This window comes from Prosopis cineraria, unplaced genomic scaffold (assembly GCF_029017545.1).
Source record: "Prosopis cineraria cultivar Desert tree isolate PC_DT_omini unplaced genomic scaffold, ASM2901754v1 PC3, whole genome shotgun sequence".
NCBI lineage: Eukaryota > Viridiplantae > Streptophyta > Magnoliopsida > Fabales > Fabaceae > Prosopis > Prosopis cineraria.
In genome coordinates this window covers 31,921,300-31,941,535 of record NW_026555334.1, presented here as the reverse complement: position 1 = coordinate 31,941,535, position 20,236 = coordinate 31,921,300, and the positions used below count along the sequence as shown (strand labels likewise).

Sequence of the window (20,236 nt, the reverse complement as noted above, 5' to 3'; positions counted from 1 at the left end):
CACTTTTTCATTAACTTATTTTATATATGTTAAAAATATAAGCAACATTTTATAAACAATATTTATTGCCCTTACACTTTGTTATTAAAATTTAAAATTAAATTATAATGTACACAAACAAATAATATGTTAAACATACTATCATTCGATATAGATTATAACTCATTTTACTTTATGCTTTATTATATAATGCATATTTAAAAATGGATGATAAAATTTGCTTTAATAACAATTTAGTCCTTCAAAGTTACCTCTATAATATTTTTTTTTTAAGTTTATTGTTTGAAAAAAAAAAGTAATGTAATGTTAAAATTTGCTAATATAGATGAAAATATTGAATTGATAGCCACATAAATTAATGATAAAATAAAATTGACTTGAATTAATAATTTTGAATTGATAGCCACATAAATTAATGATGTAGACTTGAATTTTTATAATTTGTAAAAATTAAATTTATACTTTTATCTTAAGTTTTCAATTTACATTTTTATTACATGTTCAATATTTAACATTTACAATAAAAAAGTAGATTGTATTATATGACAAAATATCTTACAATAGTCCAATTAAATTAAATAATTGCCAGTGCCCTGCATGTGACACTTATTAAATGATGTGATTTGTTTTAGTCATTAAATTAAAATATGATATATCTCACAAAATCACTACATTTTGTCATATATAATCCATTGACAAATTTTGCTATATATTTCCTCAATTTTTAAATATAATCAAAATTTTGATATGGTTTGTTATTATTTTTTATAAGAAAAAATGATTTTTTAAAAAGTATTTATGACATCTTTTCTTGATTACTCTTCATTAAATCATATTATAATTAATTTAGGAAAAAATAAAATGTTAATCACAAGTATATCTTAATTCAAAGTTTTTAATGTTAGACATAATTATTAAGATTAATTAATTTTTTAAAATATATGAATTGATTAAAATTTACTCATATCAGAATGAATGAGAATAAATTGATTGATTTAAATAATAAAATATTATATTTTATAATTTATTATTTAAATTTGTGTGTTATATACAATTAATTATTGATTAAAGTATACATTTAGTCATTTAATTTTATATAATATTTTATTTTATTTTTTTAATTTTATAAAGTATCTTTTTGATCATTTAACCTTGACATTGTTAGTTTTATTTTAATAAATTTTTATATTAAGCTTTCAACTATTAATAAAACATTCTCAATTGTTGATATATTAAGTTTGATTTTTTTAAAATAATAATAATTGATATAAAAGTAATTATTTGAAACTAACAATGTTAAGGTTAAAGGACTAAAAAGAAACTTTATAAAATTAAATAATTAAATTAAAATTTTATATAAAGTTAGAGGATTAAATTTATACTTTAGCCATTAATTATCTGATACGCATACAAAATACAAGCAACAAATAATAAATCTCCTACATTTGCCAAAAAAGAAGCTCATATATATTATTTTTTATAATTCTTATATTTACAAGCATTTTTTACTACAGGTTCTACAGTTATTTTTTTAATTTGTGTGTTATATGTTATTAATTATTCAATATATAGATATATACAAAATACACGCAACAAGTGATAAATCTCCTACATTTGTGAAAAAAAAAAGATCTCATACATATTTTTTTATGAGTCTCATATTTATTTGAAAAAAAAGATATTATAAGTAAATTCTTTATTTAATATGATAAAATTAAAATGACACTTAATTATAAAATTTAACAACACGAAGATATAAGAAATTTATTTCTAGACATTTTTATTTTCAATTAGGTGATTCAATTAAGATGGGTAAAGAAATTAACAACATTCAAATAAGTAACATTTATGTCACTATCATCATAATCGCCTTTTTTGGAAGCAAAATTTGCCTATATCTTTGCCTCTCTATTTTTTTTAAGCAATTCTTGGTAAAAATCAATTAAATGCTTTGGAGTATGATAAAGACACAACCAATGACATTTACCATCACAACCATAACACAAATTCTTGGCATTATTATTATCATCCCCAAACTTGTTTCTTTATTGTGTTTCTCTTTCTTATTCATTATTCACTTATGGTAGAAAGATGTACAACCACAACCATAGCTGCGTCTATAGCCATGATCACAAGCTAATTTATTTGTTATTGCATTCATTTCTAGAAATAGAGTAGAATCAATTGGATAAAATTTAATTTTTTATCAAAAGCTTGTTATTTTATCCAGACACAAGAAGATAAAAAAGCAGCTTGAAATATTTTTTGAAACCTTTTTCACAATGTTGTTGTAATAGTTGGTGATAAAGAACAAGAGGGTTACTATGGCCATACTATTCTTTTAAATTGTTTCAAAGAACAAGTGGGTTTTTTATGGTTAGATATTCAGTTTTTAACCTTTCATGTAAATAATGATAAAAAAAAATCATGGCTTTGCTCTTATTTTAATTAAATGTTTGATTGTCATCCTTGATTATATCCGCAAGACTATTGACATCTAAATGAATTTCTACATTTACTAGTCAAGATGAATAATTATTCTCCATAATGATAAGAGCCATAAATTCAAGTTTTGAAAGATTGACATATAGATATATCATAAAATATAATAGAAGTTAGATAAAATTTAAGATCAAAAAGATCAAACGGTTAGAAAATAAATTAAATCATACTTGAACATAAAATAAATTACCTTACAATTAAAAACCGTGCTACAAAACTCTTTTGATTGCTACAAAAAGTTTTTGCTAAGCTTTTGTCCCTCAAAGTGTTTTTTTATTAAAATTTTTAATGAGACACATTCTTATAGAATGAATAGTAAAAGGAGTGTTATGAATATTAAAAGTATGGATGTTCATTTCTCTCATGAAACTCTCGTGTTGGTTATTATTTATTTGTCATTATTATTTGTGTAATTTTTTTTATACAAAATTATGTCTATAAATAAAATATATTATTTATATTGAAAAGTATAATAATTTATAAAAAAAATTCTCTCATTCCAATATCTCCATTTCCCCTCCATATATCTTATTTTTTAGTAGGTTAATTTCATAACATTATTCATATTATATCATATCTAAATCCATCATCATTCTCATGCACCTGTGGAAATTGAATTACGTGCGTTCTTTCTTTCTTTCTTCTTTCTTTTTTGGTCTTTTCCCCCCATTCCCTTTCCTTTGTTTTGTTATGCCCCTCACGATCTCCGTGCATTAGCAGTTTAGCACAGGGGAAATTGCTAGTGCACGTTATTCCCCGGTAAAGACTTCACTAGCCATTGGCAAGAGCAAGGATCATCTCGATCATTTCTTTTCTTCTAATAGGGGGTTGATTAATTGGGTTCCAGCTAATGCCAGGCCTACGCGACCATATCAGGAGAACAATTAATTAGAACGAAGAGAACACACTTCCACAAGGGAAATCGATGTTCTACTATTAATTTAATGCCAGCGTACTCATCCCGCGATCATCACCGGAGAATTGAAGGTGGTCTCTGTCTTGAGGTCAGATCCATGTGAAGTCTCTCAGCTCTGGAGACCAGTCAAACAAAAAAAAAAAAAAAAGCTTGTACTTTTGCGGTTTCCACCTCAGTTCTGTCTGCAAGGGCAATGCCGTTGTAGAGTCCCAGGTACCTGGTTTCTCATTTACCCTGCAATTCACTCTTCTCGTTTTACGACTCGGAACTTGAGTTTGTTGTTATTTCTCTTTTTAATTCTAGAAGTGAATGCAAGGCGGATGCTCTAAAGTGGGATTGGTAGGAAATCTTCCGAAAATTCAATGAAGGCAGGGAGTGCTGCGAAGTTGATAGTGGATGCCCTACTCCAGCGGTTCCTTCCACTTGCCCGGCGTCGTATTGAAACCGCTCAAGCTCAGGTGCTCTTCATTGCAGTTTCCAAAATTTGACCTTTTTTTTTTAGCTCAAATCAATCTTCGTTTATTTTTCTCCTTTAACGGGTGAATTGTCTACTACTGTTCGCCAGGCAAATCTGCTTTTCAAATTGATATTCTCTCATGCATTTCATCGTCCCTCGTTGTTTTTTTTCTCTGGGTTGATTTCAGGATGGACAATACCTACGGCCATCTGACCCGGCTTACGAGCAAGTACTGGATTCCTTGGCTATGGTTGCTCGACATACACCTGTACCATTACTGGAAGCATTACTGAGATGGAGAGACAGGTAATTCATTACCTTTCCTCCCTATTCTATTTCTTCTTTCCCAATATTTTCTTTCTCCACTGCTGCCAATAGAATCCTTCATAAGCAAATGATAGAGACCTTGTTTTGCTATCTTCGTTTGTTCGGCTTGTTGGTCTGGTTCATGCTGATATAATCTGACTTAGTGAGATTAAGCTAGATTTACTTCTATCTCCCAACTGTTGGGAGATTTCAGCTTTATTACTCAACCTTGTTCACTTTGAAATGCAATTCTTACATTAGTGGTTTCCTACCGTACTGAGCTTTCTGAGCTAGTTCACCCCTTTATTTCATTTAAGATGCTGTATCCACTGCCTGTTCATGCTGCACACTTGATCCTCATCGTAGGGTGTTTTTGTCTTTATATTCTAGTTATTTTAACTTGCCATTCTGATTATTTACAAAAAAAAAAAAATGCTTCACACTTGTTCGCCAACTACAATCCGCTTTCTACTTCACAGATCTTTTCATTGCGTTTCCTTTATATTTTTCCTCCCATATATTTACTTTTTTCGCTCTCTTATCTGCTGTAGCGAATCCCCAAAGGGTGCAAATGATGCGTCTACATTCCAAAGAAAGGTACAAGCTTTTAACTTTTGCTTTCTTTCATCTTCATACATTTTCCCTTATCTCTTCTCTTAAATTCCTACAATTTTTCATATATTACATAGATTACAAAGGGTTCGTACTACTCTTAAGCAGTTTGTATGATACAAATCATTCATATATATGGTGAATTTCCAGAAATCTGAGTCATAAAACAGGGGCAGTTATCTGTCCTGCAGTAATTAGAAGACACTACTTTTTCAAGTCCCATGTATTAACCTTAAATCTCAGCTTTGGTACTATTTTGGTAGGATTTTTTGGCTCCTAACCTTTGAATTTGGTATAATCCGCATTATTTGGACAATGGGTTCATGCCATCTGATTATTTCCAATAGCTTGTCTCTTTTTAGAGTTTATATTTACTGAACTGTAGAGGGTAATGGTGCTGTATTACTTTCTGAAATTTAAATGGTCACATCTACTTTCTTTCTGCATACCTTGATTTAAATGGTCACATCTACACCCATTTTTGAGATCTTACCCTAACCTCCAAAGAAAAAAAAAAAAAAGATAGGAAAGAAAACACGGTTATATTCTTTTCCATGTTATAATTGAGTGACAATCCTTACAACATAGCCTTCAAAATGAGGATAAAAGTAAACCACTTGAGGCTAGCTCAACAGGTTATGGTGGGGTGGTTCAGAGTTTAAATCCTTTTAATATAAAAAAGAAAAAAAAAGGTGAGAAGTCCCTGACATCTTAATTTTTTTTTTTTGGCATTCCACATTTTTCCTAGGATAAATAGAATATTTTTATTCATCTTAAATGTTTGAATTATAAATGATTTCGGGCCCATGATTTGTAACTTAAATTAGTCAAGTGGCCCATAATAAGTCTAGAGTTTGATCCTTGCTGCCCTTAGTGTAATTAAATATTTCTGTACGAGACTAAGAGTAGTCTCAAGCTTTAACAAAAGTAATTGTAAGTGTTTTGTTTGTCCATCTTTTAACTTTCTGCAACGGGCCTTCAAATGGGCATGGTTATATCTTAAGAGCTATTTTTGTTTTGTCTGGAAGTCATTATCAGAACATGAACATGATTTCCACCCAAGTCCCTTCCTACCCTAACTTCTTCAAGAAGGCCTGGGTGACTCTGGTGTTGCACACATTAATTTTTTATTGTTCCCCATTTCTGTTTTTCCTCTTTTAGCTACACCTCATGATACCCAGTCAAAATTCCACATGCTAAAAAACATTGATCTTCCTTTTCTTTGCTTAATGTCTAATTGGTGCCCCTCGCTCAAACGAAAAAGGGAGTGGTCACATGTTTTCTTTTTTCACATGATGCTTGTAACTTGTTGTGACGTATTCTGGATGCAAATCCTCTCATAAGAGGAGCTAACGTGGCCATTTCAAGTGAAATAATCTCAAGCCCTTATAATTTCCACCCAAGTCTGTGCCCACCCTCACCATTAGAAGAAGGCCTGGTGACTATGGTGTTATACACTTTGATTTTTGTTGTTCCCCAAATCAGCTTTTCCTCTTTTAGCCAGGCCTCATAATACTTAGTCAAAATTCCTCGTGATGATAGATCCATAAATCATTTATGATTCTCTTGATTTATTGGGTAAAGTGTAAATTCTTTTATGCTCAATTGCTGAGGGAAAGTGGACCTTGTTGTCTGTACAGTTTTCTCTTGTATAAAAAAAGAAAGTGCCAAATTAAGAAATAATCGATGGTCTTACCTGGGGACAGTGAATGGCTTTTGTGACTCGTGGGATTAGTCTTATTAAGAAATTCATGTCATATTTTTCTGTCCTGTTGGTTAGCAAGAAATATGAAAGAAGGAAAAAGAAAGAGAGAAAACAAAACAAGACAGTGAGCGATGGGTTTGTTCTTGTGGCATGATGATGTGCTTTCATGAAAATGAAGGGTTATGATTTGCAGCTTTGACATGGTCCGTGAACCCTCACATGAGAAGATTTTGATCCTTTGTTCCTCATCTCTGAGCCTGAATTTTAAAGTGTAACCTATTTTGAAATTTATAATATATATTTCTGTGGAATTCAGCTTGCAGTAGAGTGCATTTTCTGCTCAGCATGTATCCGCTTTGTGGAGTGCTGTCCGCAGGAGGGGCTTACTGGTCTGTAACTATACCATTTTTTTTAATAGTATTCTTTTTGTGCATTAATTTCTGAAAATTTGTGGTCAAATCTGTGTTCCCCCTTTTTTTGTAACCATCGAATATTACCTTCATTTCAGAGAAGCTGTGGTCTGGGCTTGAAAATTTTGTTTTCGACTGGCTAATAAATGCTGACAGGTAATGCATCAGTAGACAAGGATAGGAACAGCTATGGTTATGTTATTACCTGTGATTTTTTGATTGAAATTCTGCGTATTATTCATCATAGGCGGCGATACATGTAGGAGAGAAGAGATATGATCGAAATTGTATTGTATCTCCTCAATAATACAAGGAATAAAATCTGATAATAAATTGATTTATTCTAATCTCTAATAATCTGCTAACTAATAGTAAATAAATCTAGGGTTAGGTTTAGTACGCTAATGCATCCAAAGCCTATGGCCTAATCGGCCTACTTACAACACTCCCTCTCAAGCTGGTGAATAGATATTGATCATTCCTAGCTTGCTTATCATCTCATCAAACTTGGTTCTAACAAGAGACTTGGTCATCACATTTGTAACTTGTTTTCCTGGGGGAACATAAGCCAGATCTATGACTTTGGCTTCAATCTTTTCTTTAAGAAAGTGCCTATCAATCTTAGCATGCTTAGTGTAATCATGTTGAACAAGATTGTTTGCAATTTTGAGGGCAGCTATGCTGTCACACCACTTTTTGATATGGACTTTCATTTCCATACCAAGTTCCTTAAGCAGTCATACAACCCATGTACCTTCACAAATCCCCGAAGCTAATGCTCTATATTCAGATTTTGTTGAGCTTCTTGAAACTACTACTTGCTTTTTGCTTCTCCAAGTTACCAGATTACCCTCTATGAAGGTGCAATAGCCTATTGTAGAGTGCTTATCATGAATAGATCCTGCCCAATCTGCATTAGTGAAAATCTTTACATCTGTTGTATTTTGTGAGCCCACAGTTCTCTTATTTCTATTTCTATAGATCTCTACACCCTTCATATCCCCTTTTGAGAAGAGTAATCCTTTGCCTGGAGTGGTTTTCAAATATAATCCTGTATGCAGCTTCTATATGTTCTTTCTGAGGATTACTTGCAAACTAGCTCACGGTTCCTACTACAAAAGATATATCCGGTCTTGTGTGGGATAGATAAATAAGTTTTCCCACCAGTTTCTGGTACCTCTCTTTATTCACAACTTTCCCATCAGGTTTCACTTCCAAATTGCAATTGAGTTCCATTGGGGTTTCTGCAGGTCTAGCCCCCAACACTTCAGTCTCTTTGAGTAAATCCAGAGTATATTTCCTTTGAGACACATTAATGCCTTTTGATGAGCAAGCTACGTCCAAACCTAGAAAATATCTCAAATTTCCAAGGTCTTTAGCTTCAAATTCTTCAGCTAGCCTTTCTTTCAACTTCATGATTTCTTCAGCATCATTTCTTGTTAGCACTATATCATCTACTTACACAATTAATACAGTTATTTTCTGATCAGATTATCTTACAAATAATGTATGATCGGTTTGACATTGAGTATAACCAAACCCTTTTATAGCTTGAGTAAATCTCTCAAACCAAGCTCTAGAAGATTGTTTTAATCCATATAATGACTTGTGCTGTTTACATACTTTATTTTCATTTTTTAGACTTCGCAATCCCAAGGAAATCTCCATGCATACTTCCTCCTCCAAGTCCCTATTTAAGAGAGCATTCTTAATATCTAGTTGATATAATGGGCAGTCCAAGTTAGCAGTAAGAGAAAGTAAGACATTTATAGTATTGAATTTTGCCACTAGTGCAAATGTTTCTTCGTAATAAATACCATAGGTTTGACTTAAACCTTTGGCAACTAATTGGGTTTTATATTTATTGAGGCTGCCATCAGGATTTTTTTTCTTAGTGAAAACCCATTTCCTTCTTACAACTGACTTCCCATGAGGTAAATCCACAATCTCCCTAGTTTGATTTTTATCTAGAGCTATCAACTCTTCATCAATTGCTAATTTCCACTTAGGATCACATTAGGCTTCCTCAAAGGTCTTGGGTATATTCTCACTATCAACAACAGCAATAAAGTTCTTAAATTGAGAATTAAGCTTGTCATAACAGACATACCTACCAATGGGATGTTGAGTACAACTCTTGCCTTTTCTAAGAGCAATAGGCCACTTGAGATCTTCAGGATTAACCTAAGGTTGAGAATCATGATTTTGTCATGGAATAACAATGGGATCTTCACTGTTTGTGTGCTGTTCAGCTTGATTCGCCCCTGTTTCATCCAAGTGTGGCTCAAAAGTGGGTTCTTGGGAGGTGATGGATAGCTTTTCAACACTAGTAGGATGATTATACAAGGTTCAGGTTGAGTAGGCTGTGTTTCAGATCCAGAAATAGATGAGTCAGGGTTGTATAAAGCCATTCCAGGTCCTGAAACTGTGGGAACAGGATTTGGATCATTGGAAAGTTGACAATAACCGAGAGAGAAAGGGTCTAGTGATGTTTGAGGACCAATATGAGGACTAATACTAAAGCTTCCAGTTTGTATGTTATTATTTAAATGACCATTACCCTTATCTGTGGCAAAAATTAACCATTCATTATCATTCTCCCCCTGAATGGTAATTTGGGATAGAATGGTAGTAATTCAACAAACTTGACATTCATAGTGACATAGAACTTACGGGCTTTAGGGGAATAGCACTTATATCCCTTTTTAGTAGAGGAATATCCCAAGAAAATGCACTTGAGGGACCAGGATTGGAACTTGCCACCTTCATCATTAAACACAAAGACAATGCACCCAAAAACACTTGCAGGAAGGGAGTTAACCAAATGAGAGTCAGGATAAGAAGCCAAAAACACATTAATGGGAGTCTGAAAATTTAAAACCTTGGATGGCATATGGTTGATGAGATATGCAGCTGTAAGGACTGCATCTCCCCAAAATTTGTGTGGAACATTTTTTCCTAGCAAGAATGCCCTAGCAACTCCTAGTAGGTGTCTATTTTTTCTCTTGGCTACCCCAGTTTGTTGAGGAGAGTGAATACAGGATGTTTGGTGGTGTATTCTTTTTTCCAAAAAGGTGTCTATCTTTTCTCTCGACTACCCCCATTTTGTTGAGGAGAGTGAACACATGATGTTTGGTTGTGTATTCCTTTTTCAACAACAAAGCTCCTGAAATTTGAATTGATATATTTAGTTCCATTGTCACTATGAAGGACTTTTATAGAAGTTTGAAATTGATTTTGAGCAAAGATATAGAAGTTCTTGAAAATAGCGCAAACTTCATATTTATCTTCCATTAAAAAAAAAACCACGTTAAGTGAGCATGATCATCAATAAAAGTAACAAACTACTTGGCCTTAGAATTAGTTTCAATCTTGGAAGGACCCTAAACAACATTATGGATTAAAGAAAAAGGTTTGGTGGGAGTATAAGTAGTAGCAGGGAAAGAATTACAAGTTTGCATTGCAAATTGGCAAGTGTCGCAATGAAATCTAATTTTATTCATGGAATTGGGAAACAAGATTATCATGTAATCAAAACTTGGATGACTAGTCTAGAATGCTATAACATAATGTCATCTTGAGACATAACAGAAACTGGAAACAAAATTGGAAGTAGAATAAGCCAAATAGCTTTTATTGGTGAAGTCGCCTTCAAGATAGTAGAGCCCATTTCATTCCGTAGCATTGCCAATTATCTTCCCCAAGGTTATGTACTGAAAAAAAAAAACAGTGGAATTTATCAAAGATGGCAAGGCAATTTAAGTGAGAGGTAATACACTTGATTGACAACAAGTTGCGTTGAATATCGGGGACATATAAAACATTTTTCAAAACAAGAAATTCTGAAATCACCACTGTACCCATTCCTATAACTCTGGCATATGTAGTATTGGCTACTTGCTTGCACAAGGGTATGCTCAGAATAGGAACTAAACTCAGAAAATAGTTCTCTAAATCCAATAATGTGATCTGTTGCTCCTGAATCAACAACCTATATATGGTTGCTTTTAGTAAGAGTAATAAGTGCAGTCAGTAAAGTCTTACTAGCATGGGCCAAAGTAACCAAGAGGGTAGGTTTCTCACTTGATTTGTCTTGAGAATACTTCTCTAGGATTCATCTCATCATAGCGAGTTCTTCATTATTCAGTGAATTATTGTCAACATTGGTTTGGCTTGCCATGAACCCCTTGCTATCACGTTTGGTTTTTTGTTTCAGATGTGATGGCTTGCCATGAATTTATTAGCAAGTCTCTCGTGTATGACCATTTTTATTACAATGATCATATTTGAGAAAACTCTTCCCTTTGTAGTCTCCACCTTGATGGCCATGGGCCACCAAAACAGAAGTTTCGGCATTAGATAAGGAAGAAATTGATAAAGTTGTACCAGGGCCTTATGGCTTTCTTTATATTTGATTGTATTGAATGTTCTTCTAGGGAAGGGAGAGGTTTCATACCCATAATTTGCCTGCGGAGATCCTCAAAGGAGTCATTGAGGCCTAGTAGAAATTCATAGCACCTCTCATGTTCAACAACCTTTTTATAATGGAGTTCATTAGTGTGACAAGACCATTGATGCACCTCATAGAGGACTATATATTGCCAAAGCTGCAGAAGAGTAGTGCAGTACAGGGTAATGGACTTCTCAACTTGTGTGAGGTTCGAAGCATGCGCTTTGCTTGATAAATGGCTGCTATATTCTCCTTGATACAGTATGTTTCCCTGGCTGACTCCTAAATTTCTTGTGCGGAATTAGCAAGTGAGTAGTCTTCACTAATTTTTGGATTCAGAATGAACCAGCCATGCCATCATCATATTATTTTCTGCACACCAAGTTTCATACTTGGGATCACTTACGGCAGGCACTTTTGGGTTACCAGTGAGATAGTGTTCCTTATTTTGCCCATGCACGATCATAAGAATACTCCTGGACCATTGTAAATAATTGTTCCCATTCAATCGATGGGTAACAATGAGAGAAGAGAGTTGAAAGATTGCATCGCTGCTGCCTATGCCTGGAGAAGGCACGCTGTGATCTCCGACTTGCGGGGGTTCTGGTGGACTCCCCATCAGCAGCGAGTACCCTAGGGCTGCCACTCAGCAGTGCTTTGTACAACTTAAGTGCTGCAGCCCTGATACCATGTGATTTTGTGATTGAAATTCTGTGTATTATTCATCATAGGCAATGATGCATATAGGAGAGAAGAGATATGATCAAAATTGTATCGTATCTCCTCAATAATACAAGGAATAAAATCTGATGATAAACTGATTTATTCTAATCCCTAATAATCTGCTAACTAATAGTAAATAAATCTAGGGTTAGGTTTAGCAAACTACTGAGCCCAAAGCCTATGGACCAATCAGCCTACTTCCAACATTACCTCATGCTGGTAACTTTATGGTTGCTGGTGACAACTTTAGTTTCTGATAAAAACTGTTGTTACTCTAGAGCAATTGAGTCGTTCCCATTGGTGAAAATTTTTGGATTTTGTAGAATATGGGTTTCATCTACTGTCACACACTCGTATATTTGTTCAATTCAGATTTTGGAGATCAAGTTTTTTTCCCCCTCATGTCTTGTGCAGAATGATATGGTTGATTGAAATTTCAAATTTGATGTCATTCACCAACCCCCTTCCTGTTTTCCAGTGATTAGTGAGCGTGTCATCAGATTCAAACTAATGTTCACTCTCTTAAACATTAATGATTACATCTGAAAATTTTGCCAATCATTGTAGTTATTATTGGTTTATAGAGTCACTCAAGCATCTCCAAAACAATTTGTAGCCTTAAAGTGATTATGGATCTGTTCGTGGCCAATCTATGCTTCTGACCTTGGGGGGGGTGTGTGTGTTTCACTTGGTGAAGAATTTAGTAGCATAATGAAAGAAGCAGGATATTGATTCCACCAAGCACAACCAAAAACCAAGAATAGAGTATGAAATTTGCTCATAAGTGCTCCCTGTGTATACAAGTCTGGAACATATCATTTGTGTGTCTGCATGCAGCTTGTCTCCTTGATTTTAATTGGTTTGAAACTTATCATTGTACGCAATTTAAAACTTTAACTAAAGCCAGTACAACAGCACACTATATTTTGCTTTTGCTTCAGAAAGGCTATACAAATCTTAATTGAAACTTTGCAACATTTTCTTTATCTGCTCATCTGGCCTTATCATGTAAATTCAATGAAATCTTATTGCAGGGTTGTTAGCCAGGTTGAATATCCCTCATTGGTTGATCTGAGGGGGCTTCTTTTGGACCTAGTTGCTCAACTCTTGGGTGCTTTATCACGTATCAGGTATTTCATTGTTGATTTGCACTTGAAATCAGTTATTTATGGCATAAAAATAGTTTAACATTATTTGGGCAGATTTAAGAAATATTTAGTGATGGAATTATCGTGTCAGATTCATTTGTTGGTCAGTGTAGTTACACAAGGTGTGCTCAGTTTGGTGAATTAAAGCTGTTTTAAATTGATTTAAGAATTGACTAATTTTGCAATTTCTGAATTTGTAGTTTTCTTCTTTAGGACCTTAGGCATTGGTGGTCTATGCTTACTTTTTTGAGGGTAGGTGTTCTATTCATTGCTTAAATCTACTGTAATCAAAGAAGAAATTTGATGTTACAATGAATACATTATAAAGTTGGAATTTTCTGAACTTCTACCCTCCACCACTTCAAGCTTCTTTATTAGCTTTAGTTGATTTCTTAGTTTATGTCCATACTGTAGATGACAGAGCATATATACTCACTAGAGTAATCATAGGGCAGCAAGTCAGCAAAATACATTCCTAAACAATCTCCATAATGAATGAAAATAATCTCCTACTAAAGCAAATAAACGCAAGCATATAAAATCTTCAATTAATGGGATTTCTACAGGATTCACTTTTTTGAAGGTTATGCTGCTAATTGGGTTGTTCCTGTTCTCTCTCTTTAGATACTTAAATTTCTGCTGATGGTTCGGTAACTTGGTAATAAAGTTGCAAAGCAACCAAATTGGTTTCTGAATTTCCAGAGCTTCTAATTTAGTTATGGATTAATTGAGAAGAAATAAAGTTTATACTATAGCTCTTCATATTAGAGTTGGAGTGATTCTGATGAAATACAAGAATAATATATTTTGAAGAAAGCTAGGCCAGTAGATTGTTATTATTCTAGGAAGAAATAGGTTTTCTTGTATTATTTTAATAAGTTGTTTCTTTTGTGTTATTTTAATATTTTGTAAGGGGAAATCTTAGCATTGACTTTACATGGAGATGTTATTAAGGTTTCCTTATTAGGCGTTATGGCTTTGTTTAAATAGACTAAGTTGTACTTGTAATGGGTAGACTAGATGAATGAATGAATTAGTTTGAGTTATTTGAAGCTCTCTCCCTCTCCCTTCAGTTCTGTCTCTCCCTCCCTCCCCTTCTCCCTCGCTTTCTCGCACTCCCATTTGTCCCTCTCTGTTTCTATACTTCTCTATTCTCTTCCTCTGTTCAGGTTAGAGCAAGTGTGCGTGAGTGTGTTACATCAGATTCGAGCTTGGCTTGCTCAATAACTGTTAAAACTCTGTAATTTTTGCATAATTAAGCAAGAGGCGCCTTTGTGCATGCGTGCATGTGTATTAGTGTTTGAATTATAGGGGTGCTTCTGGATCCATACATTTGATATATGGTACAGTTGAGTCATGGCTAAATACATGAAGTTCATGATGTCTTTATCCCAAGAACAAAATATTTTTTGGTTATTTAATCCATTTTGACGCTGTTTATGCAGGTTTAGTTCTGTGACTGAGCGGTTTTTCATGGAACTTAATACACGTCGAATTGACACTAATGTTGCCAGAAGTGAAACACTTAGCATCATTAATGGAATGCGTTACCTGAAACTGGGGGTATGTGTAAAATATAAGTACTTGCCGGAAGATTTTTATAAAAATTGGTGTGAGTATATGCTCCTTCTCAGGTTAAAACGGAGGGTGGATTGAATGCATCTGCATCTTTTGTGGCCAAAGCAAACCCTTTAAACCGTGCCCCACATAAACGCAAAAGTGAACTTCACCATGCTTTATGCAATATGCTGTCAAATATCCTAGCACCCCTTGCAGATGGCGGGAAAAGCCAGTGGCCACCTTCTGGTGTAGAGCCGGCACTTACATTCTGGTACGAAGCTGTTGGACGTATAAGAAGTCAGCTTGTGCATTGGATGGATAAACAGAGCAAACACATTGCTGTAACTCTCTTTTCTGTTCTGCTATCTTTCCTTGCCTTAAAATCCTAAGACTACTGATGTTTTATTTATTTATATACAAATCCTGTTTCACCATCCAGGTTGGTTACCCGTTGGTGATTCTCCTTCTTTGCCTTGGTGATCCTCAAATATTCTACACTAACTTAAGTCCTCACATGGAGCAACTCTACAAGCTTCTTAAAGTAAGTTCAAAGCATATATGTTTTGTTTGGATTGACTATGGCATACAATAAATTGAGTCTATTCAGTCTGGCATTTTGTTTTGGAGGTTGAATATAATTCGAGCTTGAATTAGTTAGACTGTCATCTCTCATGGCTTTTATAATACCATGCTGATATTGTTAATTGTTGCTTGTTACTTGCATGAATATTCTGGGAAAAGAAAACAGACTGATTTTTGCAAATTATGGTTTTTATTTGAGCTTTGTTTCTTTTTCTTATTTTTTCTCTCCCTGCCTTTCCCCCTTTCTGGGATTAGTTATTTTCTTTCATCCTTGAAATTGGTTTTGATTAATGTTTCATTTACTTTAATATAAGGATGGGTGACATGAATGACTTCCTTTTCAAAATTTTGTTTGCATGATTTCCAGAAAATCCAGCCACTGAGTGTGCTATATTTATTTCACGTTCTCTGTTAAGAAAAAAGAAATGCTTTTTCCTTGTTAATCAAGTTTTTAATTTCTTTTCTCCTTTCAATTAACATATTTCAATAATTTTTCATTACTCTGGTTTTGATCTTGCAGGATAAGAATCACCGCTTCATGGCTTTGGATTGTCTTCATCGAGTTTTAAAATTTTACTTGAGTGTCCATGCGGCTAACCAGGCCCCAAATCGTATATGGGACTACCTCGACAGTGTAACCTCACAACTCTTAACAGTTCTAAGGAAAGGAATGCTTACTCAGGATGTCCAACATGATAAACTTGTTGAGTTTTGTGTAACGATAGCTGAACATAATCTTGATTTTGCTATGAATCACATGTTACTAGAATTGCTCAAACAAGACAGCCTTAGTGAAGCAAAGGTTATTGGCCTTCGTGCTTTGCTTGCTATTGTCATGCTGCCTTCTGGTCAGTATGTGGGTTTGGATATTTTTAAAGGTAAAACTAGCCATTAGCATATAATAAATGGATGAAAATGGTTATTTATAGATGTCTAAATCCTAAAACTCTGCTTTTTTGAGCCAGCAGGTCATGATATTGGCCACTACATTCCCAAAGTGAAAGCTGCCATTGAGTCTATACTAAGGTCATGTCATAGAACATACAGTCAAGCACTGTTGACATCTTCAAAGACCACAATAGGTAATTTCTTGAAATATATGGCAGCCAGAAAACCATTATAGTGTAATAAGCATATTATAGTTGATGGGCTGCAAAAACTTAAAGCTAAATAGGGAGAGTCTATTCTTTGTTAATGAATTTATTGAGTAAATAATTTCTTTTAGTCACACTTTCGTATGGTGTACTGCTATATTTTCTATTTGTTTTATTATATATTAAATAAATTTATGTGGCAAGGGAAAGAAGAGTAGAAGAGAGAGAAGAGATTGAAAGACTGAGAATTTCATTCACAAACTGAATCAGCTGCTCCATTTCATTGTACGACAGTTATTTAAGGAGTCGTTTGTTAGATTCCTAACTAACTTGCCTTAGGTGCTAATGGCTCGACCTGCTTGAACTGACTTCCTAACCACTTCCAATATACCTATCCATGTGAACGGAAAAATTAATTTCTAAATGTTAGAATGGTATCACTTTACCTCTTTTGTTATTTTGTAACACTGTCCAAGTCCCATATCAGCTGTATCTTGAGCTAAACGACTTTCACTCTTTATAAATACTTGTAATGCAAGCTTCCCTTGACATGGTATTGAAGCACACAGGAAAAGAAGAGTTGGCTTTTTGTAGTAGTGTGGTTCCAGGGATATAGCTTTCCTCACTTTGGGGAGCTCTGTTCCTTTCGTCCACATATGTCCAACCACTTTCTTCGGTTATCAGTCCTCTTCTGACAACTTTTCTGGAAGTGCTCCGGCCACTTTTCCAGGAGAACATGGCATTTGGCCTATTTGGTCAACTTTTCCAACAATCATCTGGTGTCTTTTCTGGCAGAATTCTGACAACTTTTCTTGCAGTTCTCAGGCCATTCTCTATTCTCTGCATTGCATCAGCAATGCTCTTCTCCAGCTACTCTTATATTAGTGTTGTGAATCACAAGCACTTTTCCTACTCTTGGCAGTGCTGTTGAATCAAGGGTCATATAACTTACTTCTGTAACACACTTGGTGCACATATTTTATATGCTCCATCTTGAAGGGGCATTAGAATATTATTGGTTATTCTATATTCTCTATATAGCTATGCCATAGAAGCCCCCCCGTTGATTATGTATCTCAAATTAAACAACCTACAGATAAATATATGAAATACAAGCCTTCTTTTATCGAGGCTTTCCGAAGCATTCTCTCTACTGTCCTAAATAGCATAGATAAACGGATAATAAATAGAAGATTTAGATTAGGAATGTGAGAAATGAGAAGTTTGGGAAAGATGGTAGTAAGAGTAATGGTCCAAATGCACATGATATTTTTCTTTTCAGTTTTGTTGTTAAAATCATGACTTTCTTGGAGCAGCCCTTTAAAGGTTACAAAAGGGGATTGCATGCCTTTCCTATTTTCATGGTATTTTATTTTTAACTTGTTCTTTAAACCATCTAAATATCACATTGATATATGTGATTTTTATTATTCAAATTTTCTGAAATTAGTATCTCATTTATATCAATTGTCTTCATTGTATAACGATCCAATTTCTTATTTTTAAACTAGCCAAAGTGACAATCCTTCCCAGAATTTTCAAATTTTCACATTTCTATCGAAATTCCGACTGCATTGATACCCTTTTGTTCTCTATATTTTGTAGATGCTGTAACCAAGGAAAGGTCTCAGGGTATCTATTCCGCTCTGTGTTAAAGTGCATCCCATATCTAATAGAAGAAGTTGGACGAAGTGATAAAATCACTGAAATAATTCCCCAACATGGCATAAGTATTGACCCTGGTGTTCGCGAGGAAGCAGTACAAGTACTAAACCGCATTGTGAAATACCTACCCCATCGTCGTTTTGCCGTAATGAAGGGGATGGCCAACTTCATATTACGACTTCCAGATGAATTCCCTCTTCTCATTCAAACGTCATTAGGACGCCTGCTGGAACTAATGCGTTTTTGGAGATCTTGTCTAATAGATGACAGAATGCAAAATGATGCTCAAGATGCCAGGCCTCTGGGGCATGAAGCTGAGAGATTTAGAAAGTCTTCCTTCCAACACATGGGAGAAGCAATTGAATTTCGTGCATCAGAAATTGATGCAGTTGGTGTAATTTTCCTTGCATCTGTTGATAGTCAAATTAGGCATACAGCATTAGAATTATGCGGTGTGTCCGGGCCTTGAGAAATGATATCAGGGACCTGAGGATTGAGCTGCCAAATCATCTTCTGAAATATGAAGCTGAGCCAATATTTATTATTGATGTTCTAGAAGAACATGGGGTATTAATAACTGTTCATTATTTTATTTTATTTGAAATTTACTTATGGCAGAATTTATTATTTGTTATAAAAAATGGAATTATTATTATTATTTTGTTAAATTTTAAATATCTTGGTGCTACAGGATGAGATTGTCCAGAACTGCTACTGGGATTCAGGGCGACCTTTTGATTTGAGAAGAGAATCTGATGCCATTCCCCCTGAAGTGACGCTTCAATCTATAATATTTGAGAGCCCTGATAAGAACAGGTGGGCTCGATGTCTTAGTGAGCTTGTCAAATATGCTGCTGAGCTTTGTCCAAGCTCTGTCCTGGAAGCAAAGTATGTAACATGCTTCTTTTCCTTAACTTTTTGCCTCCTTCCCTGCAATCCATGCTTTGCAGCACTTGAGATACTTAAGGAATGAGCAAAGAGCAAAGGGGGTTGGTCTTGTGCTTAAACTTCCTAGGAAAGAGAAGAAATGTTATTTTATTACATTGATTTTATATGGTCCTAATACATTGGTAAAAATCCTTTTATATATTGATAGAATCCCTAATTATTAACAAATCTCCAGCCGCTGAATAGTCTATTCTTTTTTTTTTTTTTCAATAAACCTGAAGAGTCTATTCTAGGCCATCTGAAATAACTTGAAAAAGGACACAAGGACAAAATTGAAATTGAAAACAATGGTGCTACCCCACCCGCACAACTTCAGTCAGAGTAGCATGTCCGCTACCATAGTGTGGACAGAAATCCAGTCACTCTTTTGGTTTCCATAGATGCTCCTGCACCATGATTCAGCTTTCATTAAAGTGACTTGTAATAAACATGAAGGGATAGATGCGTATTTTTTTATGGATAATATCTAAATGTTTTCTTCTCTCTATTAGTGGATGGTTATGTTGGGTTTGCTCTCCTAACCTGGCAAGAAGAAATTTTTTTGCCCGTATGCCAACTATTTTTTTTTTTTTGCAGGGAAAACCCTTAATTGAGTTATTGGTTTTTAATATAAAGTGAAAGTGAAAAATACCCCTCTCAAAAATAAATAAATAAATAAATACTTGTGATGCTCACACACACACACACGTTATCCTGCTTCGTTCAGCTAATTTTATACCTTGATCCACTTCCAAGATAAATATTGCAAGATTGGTGTAATATGTCTTCGGCATTGGCAGGATAGAGGTTATGCAGCGTCTTGCTCATATTACCCCAATTGAGTTGGGTGGAAAGGCTCATCCATCGCAGGATGCTGATAATAAACTGGAGCAGTGGCTCATGTATGCTATGTTTGTCTGTTCATGTCCACCAGCTGCTCGAGAATCTGGTGGAACTGTAGTAACCAAAGAACTTTGCCATCTATTTTCCCTTCATTGAAATCTGGATCCGATGTACATATTGTGAGTATCCTCAATGAACTTGATCCCTTTTGTAAAACCTATGTTTACATGAACACCGGCAGGCATACTTCAGGACAATTTTTTAATATTTATTTCCATGCTGTTAAGTTATAATGTTTATGGAATTGATTATTGATTGATGATCTGTTTTGTTTCT

The 20,236-nt window shown here is 34.4% G+C and overlaps 1 protein-coding gene across 6 annotated transcripts; it reads left to right on the top strand.

Annotated features, from left to right (window-relative positions):
* Positions 1-3,170: 3,170 nt before the first annotated feature.
* On the top strand, positions 3,171-20,030 carry LOC129304413 (uncharacterized). Of its 6 annotated transcripts, none has more exons than XM_054944055.1 (15): positions 3,171-3,631; positions 3,725-3,876; positions 4,063-4,181; positions 4,733-4,778; positions 6,815-6,887; positions 7,007-7,064; positions 13,116-13,211; positions 14,675-14,792; positions 14,864-15,130; positions 15,229-15,330; positions 15,892-16,249; positions 16,337-16,453; positions 18,071-18,697; positions 18,822-19,018; positions 19,858-20,030. In XM_054944055.1, the coding sequence occupies exons 2-13, from the start codon at positions 3,781-3,783 to the stop codon at positions 18,118-18,120; spliced, it is 1,500 nt and encodes a 499-aa protein (XP_054800030.1). In that variant the 5' UTR covers positions 3,171-3,631; positions 3,725-3,780; the 3' UTR covers positions 18,121-18,697; positions 18,822-19,018; positions 19,858-20,030. The 6 variants fall into 6 exon arrangements, with proteins under 6 accessions (XP_054800030.1, XP_054800029.1, XP_054800031.1 ...); XM_054944054.1 differs by having other exon boundaries at positions 3,722-3,876; positions 18,071-18,524; XM_054944056.1 differs by having other exon boundaries at positions 3,722-3,876; positions 18,822-18,946.
* The last annotated feature ends 206 nt before the right edge of the window (positions 20,031-20,236 follow it).

What these genes read in the sequence shown, in the direction of transcription:
- LOC129304413 (XM_054944055.1), top strand. Translation starts at nt 3,781, where the DNA reads ATGAAGGCAGGGAGTGCTGCGAAGTTGATAGTGGATGCCCTACTCCAG. An exon ending in TCCGCAGGAGGGGCTTACTG is followed by an intron (nt 6,888 to 7,006) that starts GTCTGTAACTAT and finishes CCTTCATTTCAG; the next exon opens with AGAAGCTGTGGTCTGGGCTT. An exon ending in AACTCTACAAGCTTCTTAAA is followed by an intron (nt 15,331 to 15,891) that starts GTAAGTTCAAAG and finishes TTGATCTTGCAG; the next exon opens with GATAAGAATCACCGCTTCAT.